General features: G+C 40.5%; 1 protein-coding gene across 2 annotated transcripts in view; it reads left to right on the plus strand.

Moving 5' to 3' along the window:
- rai14 (retinoic acid induced 14) overlaps positions 1–13283 on the plus strand; it is a 52571-nt gene that overhangs the window by 14403 nt on the left and 24885 nt on the right. For both annotated transcript variants that reach the window (XM_049603779.1, XM_049603780.1), the window contains exons 3-4: positions 10800–10930; positions 12747–12835. In XM_049603779.1, the coding sequence (XP_049459736.1) occupies positions 10800–10930; positions 12747–12835 (220 nt within the window). The remainder of the gene's footprint in view (positions 1–10799; positions 10931–12746; positions 12836–13283) is intronic.

Genomic DNA, 13283 nt, shown 5'->3' on the forward strand with positions numbered 1-13283 from the left:
GAGTGTGACTTTTAAAACAATAACAAGATCATAAATACAATGGTATTTATATGCAGTTTTACCACGTTAGGACAGTATAGTCTTGTTCTTTGAAATAGTGTGAAGCATAAACATAGTGCTTATTTGTCATAGTGCTCCCATCTGAGAGTCTCCGCTACACTGAATTTAGCATTTACTCTGAGTATTAACAAACACAAATGGCGGACCAAGAAGAACCAAAATGATGTGCATTCATAACATTTCGTTTTTTGCATTTGGCATCCACGTCTTACGAATTACAACCAACCACATAATGGCAGACCTATCATTGAAGATAAATTTATATCGTAACTGCTACTTGATTCCTGTGAATCAATACACTGATTTATCATCAGTGTATGTTGGGCACCGATATTCTCCTTGGCAGTCTCGGATGTTGGCAAAATTGGTGCACAGAAACGCTCTTGGCAGACGTTGAGTGTTGATAGGGGTGCCATTCAACTTGGCCATCACTGGCGTCTCTAAAGGGGAACTCCACTGATTTTACACATCAAAGTCTGTTCACAAATCTAATGGAGTACTACTTTATATGTAAAAAAAAAAAAAAGTCCTATTAATGAACATTAGCCATGACTAAACTGTTGGTTTTTGGGTTGCATTGTGAGTAATGTTGGCGTCGGGCTTTGACAAAGAAGAATAAATAAATGAGTAAAAATATCATAGATTCTGCCACAGAATTCGATCCTTTTTTCCCCAAACTTTCCACCACGAGTGCAACAATTTACAGACAAGGTACCAACGTTTACTAGTTTTGCAGGAAAGAGAGTGGTTCAAGTAAATTTGCAGTTAATCTAAACCAAAGTTGCCAAATGAGAAAAATGTTCTCATGATGTAAACTTATTTCATTATCTAAACGTGCGGTTCAGATTGGGCAGTGTTGTGAAATACACGTCTGCATCTCTCATAATGAAAGCAACCATCTGGTCTTTGTTTAACAGTTCTGTCTACTAACTCTCTGATTCTGGGTTTGAGTTTCAGAGTCTAGTAAACTATTGTGTGTGTGTGTGTGTGTGTGTGTGTGTGTGTGTGTGTGTGATTGTACTACAGAGGGCAGTAAGCGGTTTCAGCTGTGGCCCAACAGAAAGGATGTATTGTTTGAGGACATTTGAGCATCTGCGTTGTTGTAGATAAGGGGTTTGAAGTTAACAGCCACCTCTGATCAAAGGGCAGAGATATTGTAGATGTGTCACTATGTCTTTCCTTCACTGTTTCTTTTTCTTTTTGTTAAGTGCATTGTTCGCTTTTCCATCCTCTCCTCTGCTTCCTGTCTGTGCTGCCCTCCTCTGTCTCTTAGCCACTCTCCCAAACAAAGAATATTCTTGTAACCTGTATAGATGTAATTCCCCCCTGGAGTTAAGTCTGTGTTGCTTGTGTGTGTTACCTCCCGTCTAACCTACTTTCCTCTCTGTATTTATTTAGCTCTGCATGTAATCCCACAGTCAACATAATTCTCATTTGCACAAATCTGGTTTAGCGTGTGAATTGGAGCAGTGGATGGTGTTTTGTGTTCATTTTCAGATACAGTTGTGTCTGTATTTTCATCCTAATGATCTTGTCTGGCTTGGGTTGTTTTTTCCTCTTCCACTTTCCATTTCCTTTCCATATTTCCCCTCCATGATTTAGCCTTTTAAGTTTATTTTATTTTATTTTATTTTTTATATCAACTACAGACAATGTCCGGAGAATCAGGTGTGGGCATTGTCTGGGGTTTCTCTTTCACACATGTGGCACATAACAGGAGATTGTCTGTGTCAGAGATTTCTCACCCACTGGAAATACTCTGATATAGTTGAGGAGTGGTGCCTGGTTAGAGCATGGAGGAGGCAGGACCTGACGTGGATTACACTGTAGTAATGTAGCCAGTTCGTAATTTGGTCATGAAAAGCAAAGACTCTTGCCATTCCTTTAACTTATTTGACAATTTCGGCTTCAGTCCTTATGGGCAGATGTTCCTGAATCTCTTCAGTTTGTGTCAATGATCCTTCTTCCTCACTCTGGGATGTTTGTTTTTCCAGTTTTGCACAAACCCCATGGTAAAAACATCATCAACAAACCAACTCCCTTGCTGTGAATTCCTCGACAATTACCAGCTCTATTCACAGAGGGACTCAATCAGACATTATGCAGACTTTGTACTAAGGAGCTGGCAGGATAAAGTCCGTTTAATGTCCCGTCCAACTGATTCAGGCATTTGTGTTCTCACATACTGCTCCTGCAGGTAATGTCTAGATAATTTCAGGTTTGCAGTGCATGTGTGACAGGGGGTTTAGCAATTCACTCTCCGTGTGCATTATCTTTAAAAATAATCCTGTAACCACTCTGTTCTGTGTTTGTCCCATCTCTTTCACTTTTCTTCTCTTTATGTTAAACTTTTTTGTTTTTCTTGCCCAGCTAACAGCAGGGCACAGTTAGCTGGTCTGTCTTTCCAACACTTCAGTCCAGAGCAAAGTTTCCTGACAATTACTGTCCAGATCACCATGAAATTTGTTAGGGTTTTTTTTTTCATCCCCAGGGTATGACTAGGAATGATGCTGGTGCCACCATCAGGTCAGATTTCCCTTTCGCAACATCACAAGGCATCTGGAAAAGTAATTCTGGGATTTCTGTGAAATTTGCTGTGGATATACTGTACATAGTCCTGGTTTTACCTTTTACATTTTTTCCTTTGAAAGGATTTGCCTTGTTTTCTTTTTCAATGTCAGAGTTCACACAGTGCACAGATGCAGTACATTGACGAACAATAGAGTCAGAAGGGCTCTTTGCTTGTCAGGTCAAGTGTAACTTAATTTTAAATTAGTTTTTTAAGCTTTTAAGCAAATCAGCTGTATTGAAATAACCTGTAATCCCCACATAGTGAAGGCAAATAGGACTACCCAGAAAATTTAAGAACAACAAACACCTTTTTATCCTTAGGTAAGCAAACATGTTATTCAGTCTGTTTTTGAAGAGGAATACTAAAGGTTTTCTAATTTAGAGGTTTTTCGGTTAAACTCCACCTGCTCTCAATGACTGAACTCTACAAACATACTGAATGTGATGTAGGAATTACTGTTTCCTGACCTTAGTTTGTTTTTCCTTCAGAGAACTGAGGAAGTTCAGAGAAGCAGAAAAAACACTCTGAGCAGAAATGTTTATGCACAAAACATTAGTTTAACAAACAGTCACACACACTTGATGGGCATCTGTTTTCTTTGCAATTTATTCTCAATCTGTAGCAATGACGGGATGTTTGAAGTTGTGAGTCCATAATTTGTTTTCAAGACTCCATAAATAGAGAGAAATTAACACCTTTTGAGACACGTGAGGAGAGGGAGCAAGAGAACAATGATTCATTGAAATATAACTGTAAAGCAGGACACAGAGCACAAATATGTAGTCAAAATTCTGGTTCATACCAGTCCATTGCCTCTCTGTTTCTTTTTGTCTCTCAGCATACCCTGACTAATTAATTAAATGCTTTCTGTTTTCCTCACCTCTGTAGCTCTCTTTGCTCCTTGATCTCTTGTCCTTGTCCTTGCAGCCAGGTTCAGGCCTGAACAAACAGGAAACACTTAGTGTTATCAGCCGACTCTTTGTGTGTCTTAATGAGTGTCAGGCCAAAGACAGAGAGAGAACACACACTACCGTCCACACCCTGATCCCACTGTAAACACACTTATCGCAGCTCAAGAAACAGAGAGAGGCAAAACCTGGAAGAGAGGCGGGCAGTCAGACAGCCAGAGAGGACAGAGGGAGAGGACAGGGGGCAGTCAGGGAAACAGAACTGAAAACAAGAGAGGAAGTGAGATCCCTCTACACTTCCTGGTAATACACACAGAGCAATGATGGTCTTACTGGTTTATAAACACAGGATTAGTGACCCATGACTTATTGCTGGTGCAAAGGCTAAACCTATGCTGACCAGTGTAAGCCAATATAGGCTAAACCAACAGTATTCAGTACAAGCAGATATGGTCCAAAGTCATTAAGAGTTCATGTCTAGTACACTGGCTTTGAATGTGTGGTATTTGTCGACATGCTCTTTGCTAAGTTGTGTTCAGATTATACATCATGAGGGGCAGGGCTGCAACAAGTGATTGCTCCAAAAACTGATATTTTTTGATAAAGGCCTTTGTACACGGGGGGCTTTTTTTTTAAACAAGCAATTAACTTGGGTTAATATATTTTTTTTTCAAACTGTCACTTTTGTCATGAGTACATTGCACAGCAAAAGAGTGACGTCATTTTTTTAAACTTTGTTTTATTTTTATGTGAAGGCATCAGCCAATGCTGTTAGGCCTATACTTATGAGGAATATAAAACAACAACATGGAGGCTCCATAGTCTGAACTTAGACGGCAGACTTTATTACTCCGTTTAACCTTGACAAAGGCAGCACCTACCGGTTCCACTCCTTACATTCTGACCTTTCACAATAAAAGCCCAAGACATGTACACTGTGTAACTGTTTACCAGAGGGAACTCAAATTACTCAGAGCAGTTGCAAAAAGGAAAATCAGTTAAAAAAAAAAAGCTTACAGCATCTCAGGCTATACAACAGCTTACTTCAGACAGATTGCAAGGTGGTACTCTGGGTCAATAGGGTCTTGGTAGTTGTTGCAAATTCGCATCGCTGCTGGCAAATTGATAGGCATCACAATCTTTTATTGTAAAGTGTTTCAGCTGTTGCAAATTCCTGTTGCTTGTTTTGATGTGAAATATTTGCAGGTGAGTATGTAGCATTTTTGTGTCATTTATTCATCTTGCCCGGGTGTTTAAAGGTCTTAACTCTATAAAATATAACAGTGTAAATGGGGTGACTTGTTGTAATGAACCTATGGATATTATTGCCCACATCTGCAGGTCCTGTTGGCTTTACGGAGCTTTATAGTAAGTTTAGGCTGATTGTTTAGCTACTCTCACACCATCATTTTCAGCTGCAGCAGGCAGCTGCTTGCAGCAAAAGGCCCACTGTTCACTACCTGCTCAGCAGCAAACAGCAGACTGACAAAGCTGATGAACGTAGTGGACCATTTAGCAGTTACACAGACAGATATTCCCCCCAGGAGTTGGTAGAAATTAAAAACAGAGCTAAAAGAAAGTGAATATATGACTTAAATTTGTCAGGCAATCAGAATCACGACTTCAAATGAATGTTGATTCTGTTGATTCTTTTCTCTTTTATTTTAGGAATCATTTGTCCAGCCAACAACTCAAAACCCACAGATATTCAATTTACAATCACATAACTGTTACGTGACACAAAGGAAGGCAGCATATTTTCAGCACTGAGAAGCTGAAACAGATTATGAAAATATTTGCTGGGTAATTTTCTGTAGACTTATTGTTTCAGCTCTAATGAGGAGTTTAGAGGTAGTTATGATGACAGCAGCTATGGCTGACCTGGTGTTATTGTGTTTTTTGGCAATTATGTGAGGATATTAAAAAATAATCAAAGTTTTCTTCTAAATATAACCCTTATTCAACGTGTTTCATAAGTTTAGAGTTCAGAACGGGTTCTCAAAATCTAACCTCATAACAGCTACTTTCCCCCACACCTGTTTCCCAACACAGAAAAAAACCTTTCCCATGGGAACCACATATTTAGTTTCCTACAAGCTTTCAGTTGCTAGTCTACATCAGCCTACTTTCTTCTCTTGTTGTTGTTAATATGTATACAAGACAGCAGCACAAAGGACATGAAGATATTTTTTCTATTGGCACACTGCATGGGTATAGTGCACTGTTTGCTCTCTCTGAACAGGCAATTATTCCTACATCATGCCCCTTTTTCGGCTAAGAAAACTCGTAAATACACTTTGTTCAATCACTTTTTATCGGAGCCAAGGCCCGTGCTGATTTTGCACCATCTCTGCCAGCACATGATTATTTCATCAGCCTCCCTGCGATGACACTATTTGTGTATGCGGCCGAAACTGGAGCAGTGCCTTCCGCTCCACTTAAACCTGTCCATTGCAATGTACTGTAGTCTAATGCTATCAGTGTCATGCTGCTCTGTCGTGAGGGCGCTGCATTTTTTGATCAGCCTACAACCATTAGTGCTGGTCGGCAGGGGGTATTTGTGTTGGTACGAGTTCAAAGTCTATTTCAGTTTATCTTCCTCATGCAGCTCTTGTTAATGAGACCACGACAGGAACATCCTCTACAAATATCAAATAATACTTGTCAGTTTTTGGAAAGACTTGCTTCTTTTACAGTAATATAGTGTTCAAGAATTAAAATGAGAGCAACACACAAACCCAAAAGTTCACCCACTGAAATTTTAATTGCAGTATGAGCTGCAGCGAGCTTGTTAGTGGAGTTACAGCGAATTTGTTCAAGTGTGACCAGTGTGATGCTTCAGTGTACAAAGAGGAAGTCCTGCTCAATATGAAACAAGTGAAATTAATCATAAACACTGGAGAAATCCACTTTTGAGACATGGACGTGTGAAGCATATAAAGTACACAAACATGTGCAGATGTTGTAGTACTGGTTTCTTTGTCTTATAAATCCCCGTTGGGTATAATAAATGCCATGGTAATAATAAGTTCCAGTACATATTTGTGTTTGATAGAGAAGGGCAGTGTTGACTCTACTCTGTAGACGTAGCAGAGGTTCAGATGAGGTCAAACATTTTGTAGAGTTACATACTTTTCGAGTGAAACTTTTGGCTATGAGGCAGTTGTTAGAACACACAGGGCAGTGGGCCTTTGTGCCGCTTCCTTTGCCCTAAATGTTCCTGCAGTTTCTTGATTCAAAGCAACTGACAAGCAACCACAGCACGAACAAATCTTTACTGAAGCGAGGATACGGAGAACTGGCTGTCTTACTGTTACTGGTAATGTTCTTAATGACAGCAAGAAGTGAACCAAGAAAATATGCAGTACCCAGATCCCTGGACTTTAGTTTTAAGTGCTGCAATAGCTCATACCTCTTTTCTGGTTTTCCATCTCCGTAAAACCGCACTCTAACTCTGTATTTGCCAGGTTACTCCCCTTACTCTCCTCTAAGGTTGGACAGGTTTGTGTGGTTGACCATCTTTCATGGCAACTCTGCTCAGCCTCAGGGTTTTTCTGTAAATCGTAGGTGGGTACATCTTAAGGATAAACACTGGCAGTAGTTTCATTGCATAGTGCCTTTGAAAGCCTGTTGTTTCTCTGTGAGACATTTTCCCAGAAAACTTTTGTACCTAAAATGAATCCCCATCTTGGCATTGCATCAGTATTCTCTTCATGATATCATCCTGTGTTAGTTGTGACATGCTCCTCCGGTTAGGCAACTCTGAAAATCATTTCATACCAGGAGTTAAATATTTGCTGCATGAGTGGAAAGCAGGAACTGAAATGTCCAACATCATGGGGGAAGATCTAATTCCTGTACTGCTGTATGCCAGTGTGTGGAAAATGTCTTTAAGCGAAGTATATTCAGAAGATGCAGCTTGGAATAGACTAGGATGCAGGATTAAATTATCGAGAAAATATACTGAGTCTGGTTGGACAGTCAGTCCCAGGGCTTCAGATAAACAAGCACCTTTCCTTTCAGGGTTAGATATAAGGAATCAGAAGATTGAGATCAGTTGGCAGACTTTTCATGCAAATATTAACAAGTGTCAATTTCCAGTAAATTCCCACATAAAGTGACACCTCACCATCTGCAAGATGTGTCTGCTCCTCTTACTCAGTCTGTCATGTATAGGAGTGGGTTTGTTTTGCTGCTGTGTCCAGATCATAAAGGCACTCAATTACAGCAGCGAGTTCCACCCTTCCTGATGTCCACAAAACATGATAAGAAAAGTACTGGGTACCGTGTTGAATAATATAAACAAACCACTCTCCAAGTTCCTCTTAACCTCTCTTTGAAGATTTTGGCAAAACCCTGGCAACAAAAACACTGTATAACAATTATATGTACATGAATGTTTCTTTGCATTTTCTTCAGTTATGTATTTTCATCTTTTCCTTTTCAGTTCTTGCACTGTATCTATATTTAGTATGTGACTTCCTCAGTGCCCTGCACGCTGCCTGAACAACACATGACTTTCTGTATGAAAATCATGAGACTATGGGAGGCAAATCCAGGCCACCTCTGTGAACACAAGAGATCTTAACCACTACACCATATGGGATATGTCCTTCATAGCCTCAGTTATCTCCTGCTGTGTCATGTTTCACTTCACATCCATCACAGCCATGGACAGATGCATGTTCTCTGATTTCTCTGTTCCACTTTCACTCACCCCACACCACCTTTGTGCGTGTTTTTCTCCACACCAGGGGGTTTCCCCTGTGAAATAGTTCGGCGTAGGTGGTAAGCCGCCTGACCCAGGTCCTTATTCAGCTCAGTTACTTGATGATGTTTGCTGCACTCATTAGAAGTGTAGCATTTGCTGTGTGAAATAGCTTCTTTTTTCCCTGAAGGTTGAGGTTTTATTTTATAAAAGTGTATAGATTTTATGATTTCTACAAAGGTGGTCAATATTTCAGGAAAGGTGGCCAAAAACTGGAACTGTTGCTCATAATGAACCTTATTGATGCATGACCGCATTCGTGTGTTTTCAGAAATACCTGCATGCACAGTTTTCGTTTATTTACTTTAAGGATAAATGTACAGTGGATAAAAGTCATCAAGACACTGCAACCTAAAGGTGCCCCAGGGAGTCTTCTCAAAAACAGACAGAAGTTATGTTTACATTTCGTCTTTATCACCATATTGTATTGTAGGTATCCTTGAGGCCAAACGATCATATAGAGTGACAACATGTGTCCTTCCTTACAAAACATCTGTAAGCCCATTATTTGTTATTTAAAACTGTGTAACGTTTACCTCCATCTTTGCTGGTTTGCAACCTTCTTTCTTTGCCTCTGTTGGCATGAAACCAGCAACACAAATATGTATCAGGTTGCCCACATGTTCGGGCACGTGTATGTGCGTCCTTGTGAGTGCAAACAAAACCGAGACTCGCAAGTGAACACATTACTCCACAGCGCTACTAGTGGTGAAAAACTCCACAGGGTACCTTTAAGAAAACATAGCACATAGACAAAAACCTGAGCAAATACAGAAACACTTTAAGTCAACACAGCAGCAGTTTCTGCAGCACACTGATGAACATGCTAGTAATAAGTAAAGGGCTAATGCTAGGTGTACTGCCAATACAGCTCTGTGTGTTCATGGGTTTTCCGTGATGACTTTGCTGAAATTCATACCACTGTACATGTGTTATACCCTGAGCCTGCATTTATTTTGTAGTAACCATAAATCTGTCTTTGATATTTTTGGAAGTACTTGAAGTGTGCCCGTAACTGCTCATCACAGACACAGAATGACACCTGGTAGACACATATATCTCTTTCACATGCCTCTGTCAGTGCTCAGCTGAGTGTTTTTATACCCAATCCGTTATTTCCAGTCTGTCAGAGAACTTTCTCGTCTTACATTGCCTCCTAAATAGTATCTCACCTCTTGCTTTAGTGCGTTGAAGCCTGGGTCACAAAGAGTGTGTGTGGGTTTACAACAACTTTCCAGAGCTCCTTGCCACAACCGCAAGAATACTTCTCCACTCTCAGTCATCTTATACTTTTAGTTTACAAAACACCAACGATTTAGTATTTTTAATTTCCTTGCTGGTCCACATTAATGACTCTGTGGCTAAGTCTGCAGAGCCCAGTGGTCATCCTAGCTGTTTCAGTGACACAGAGGATTTTTATAGCCCTGCAGTTTTCCACCAGCTGTGCAAAATGTATTGCAGCGATTGCATTTGGGTGTTTGCCACAGGGGCTATTTACACCATGTATTGCTATGCTGGCTTATTGCTGTCTCAAAATAGGGTACAGTTTACCACCGCAAGTATTCCTGGAGTCAGAGGGTTCACCCCCTTATCACGTGTAGGTCAGTAGGCTATCGGGTCAAATCTAATACTGTGCCACATCCTAATATGCACAGATGGTTGCAGGGAGAGCTGACTAATGAAATTGCACTGCCAACATGGGGTTCACGGGTGCAGTTCTGCCCTCACCCTGCTATCAAGTTAAGGAGACAAATTCATTGTCAGCCTTTAACAAGAATTTCTTAAAACACATGTTCTCATCTGTCTATACTGAATCCTCCTTTTAAATGAGTGGCTACTTCTTTCCTAGTTTGATATTCCTAATTTTGGTTGCTTATATTTGTGAGTCCACCGTTCTTTTCATATAGATGTGTTAATAATGTGAGTTTTGTTTTTTGCCAGAGGTTATGGCTGTAGTTTACAGCTCTGAAAGCGTACTGTGCTGTATTTTGTGCCATCAGACTGCAGTGTTGCAAGGCTGTGTCTGTGTGAGATCATGCTTGAAACTTTGCAATAGCTGACTTCTCTCTGTCGGAACAGCCTTTCACTGATGCAAATGTGTGGCCATTTGGTTTGTGTATGTGTGTGTTGTGCCTGTTCTCATTGGATGTTGCTTATACGTGTGTGTGTGTTCTCACATATCGGAAACGAATGTTTTGTTTGGGCCAAAGCAAATCCAGAAAAACAATCTGTACCCCTGAGAAACATCACTCATATTATGGCCACGTTTACTGCAGTGTAAGATTTGCCTATGTGTGTTTTATTGTCTAATGATGCACGTCATTGTTGGAAAGGTGTACATTCTTACTATAGCAAAGGTAATTGACTGATATAAGATGCTTTCTTAGAGTAAAAACCAGGGATACATGCATCACAGTAGTAACAGTTGTTATCTTCCAGTGTAGTAAATATATTGATAATAATGATTTTATCTTTCTCTCATCCCCTTTAGACCAATGAGTGGAACAAAAATGATGAGCGCCTGCTTGCTGCAGTGGAGCATGGCGAGGTGGAGAAGGTGGCATCACTTCTTGCCAAGAAAGGCACCAGCGCTGTAAAGCTTGACAGCGAGGGCAAATCAGCGTAAGCATCCTTTGTATTATCTACAAAATTACTTCTGCAGAGTAACTCATTGACAGACAATAGCCTGCAGGGGGGTAATAAGATATTGATGTGGAACACTATATAGATTCAGTGATCAATAATCCAGTGTTATCGATGCAAAGTGAAGGGGCTGTGTCCTTGCTGCAGCAGCCAAGGGTTTGATTCCAATCCACAGCCCTTTGCTGCATATCATTCCCCTCTCTCTCCCCCTTTCACGCCATATCTGACCTATCAAATAAAGGCAAAAAGCAGATAATGGTAAGCAGCCAAGAAAAAGACAATGAAGATATTTGCTGATATCGTCTATCGCAGGCTCCTAGATTGAACTGAATCAAAATCATATTGTGGCAGACCTTGTGATATCAGCAAATATCATATTGTTGTGGAAAGAAACATGATGAAACTTGTGATTTACACTCCTTGCCTGCTGTAAGATGGGTAATATATGAGCTGGGGGAAGCAGCTTCAATCATAAAGGAAAGACACTTTGATTCAGATCTGCTACACTGACAGGCTGCAAACCAACAACCTGAGTAGAATATGAAGTGCAAATCCCCAGCTTGCAGCCTGGTTTAGTAATATCTGATAAGTAAATACAATACAAGTGCAGCTATTCAGGCGCTATCTGAGACGCAGCTCACACTTTCATGACAAAGGTGTGATAAGAAATAGTGTGATTGTGGTAAAATAAAAGTGGGGGTATTCAATTTCAGGGAACTATTATCTAGTCTTGGTTATTTTTGTGTTTTCCTTTCAGTTTTAGGATTACATACTGTGTTTATCTCTACAGCATATGCTCAAATTCTCAAGTCGAGGGGTTATGAAACTACTTTCACGCTCCACAGCACAATGTTAAAAATGAATGGCCAATCTAAAAATACAGCTGTTCCTCTTAGTTCCTGAAAGGTTGACATTTTCATCCATTCATTCAGCCTCCCTGACATTCAGTGTTTGAGAGCCGGCTCATTTCTGCAGAGGCGGTGAAGCTCGTTGCCTCGCCAGTCGAGATTGTTGATAACACAGAGGCTCAGTGTTAATATTTGACCTCCTTTCTTTTTCTGAAACACAACACCCACTGACCTCAATGTGTTGAGCAGCTCCCGCAGAGCCAGGAACATCAAAACACAGGAACAAATGCAACGAGAAACGAATGTGCAGACTCTCACATGCTGAAACAAACACACAGGCTATTTTGTTCCCTCAGTAGTTCACATCCTTGACCTTTTCTCTGTGTGCGACCAGAACACAGAAACACACACACACACTGATGCACGCTCACAGCCTTTGTAAATCACGATGAATGTGGTGGTTTGGGATCTCAATGCTCCAATCTTTTCAGGATGCACAAAGACGAAGTCTACAGTATCTCTATGGTGATAAAACCTGATTGAAAGGCATGTGGGCATAGTTGTGTGAGTGTGTAAGAGAGTGTGAGTGTGTATCCTACTTACACACCAAGGGAATGCTGGGCATGTGTAGTGGTTTTTTCTTTCTGCTCACTGAGCTGGAAAGGGGTTGTATTGATTGCCTGCCTCACACATACAGACAAACAGACAATACAGCCTAAGAATTACAAATTATGGTTTTTCAGAGGGTTGTGGCTGTATGAGCACATAGCAGCAATATTTTGCAAAGTTGCAGTTTTTAAGGATGTTCAAGCTCTCACATCATGATATCTTAATTAATGTGAAAACTAGAAAATGGTAGTTCACTTACAAACATCTCTGCTGTTGTGATTTAATAACCTCTGACAATTACTGCTTTTCTTATTCTTTGCTTTGGGTTTTTCACACAGGCTTCATGTGGCAGCTGCACGTGGACAGACAGACTGCCTAGCTGCAATCCTGGCCCATGGAGCTGACCTGTCAATCGCTGATGCTGCAGGTATGTGGTTATATACAGCAGTGATAATTCATGTGGTGATTATTTAAATCAGGGAACTCATTTCATTTCAGGGGCCACATACAGCCCAATTTGATCTCAAGTGTGCCGGAACAGTAAAATCACTGCACAGTAACCTATAAATATCAACACCTTTAACTTTTTCTTTCATTCTGAAAATGTTCATCCATTTACCAAACAAAGAAAGAAAAATGACATGCAAATTCAACAGTGTGTCTTAGTATTTCCATATTCAGTTCAACATCAACATTAAGTGTGCAAAGTCATGTAGAGGCCCGGATTGGACCCTTTGGCGGGCTAGTTTTGGTCCCTGGGCCATTTGTTTGACACCCCTAGTTTAGATTCTGTAATTATCAGGGGTGGGAATCACCAGAGGATCCAGGATACGATGATATCACGATCGACGATGATGCAGTATTGCGATTGTGAT

The sequence above is a fragment of the Epinephelus fuscoguttatus genome, linkage group LG18, assembly GCF_011397635.1.
Source record: "Epinephelus fuscoguttatus linkage group LG18, E.fuscoguttatus.final_Chr_v1".
NCBI lineage: Eukaryota > Metazoa > Chordata > Actinopteri > Perciformes > Serranidae > Epinephelus > Epinephelus fuscoguttatus.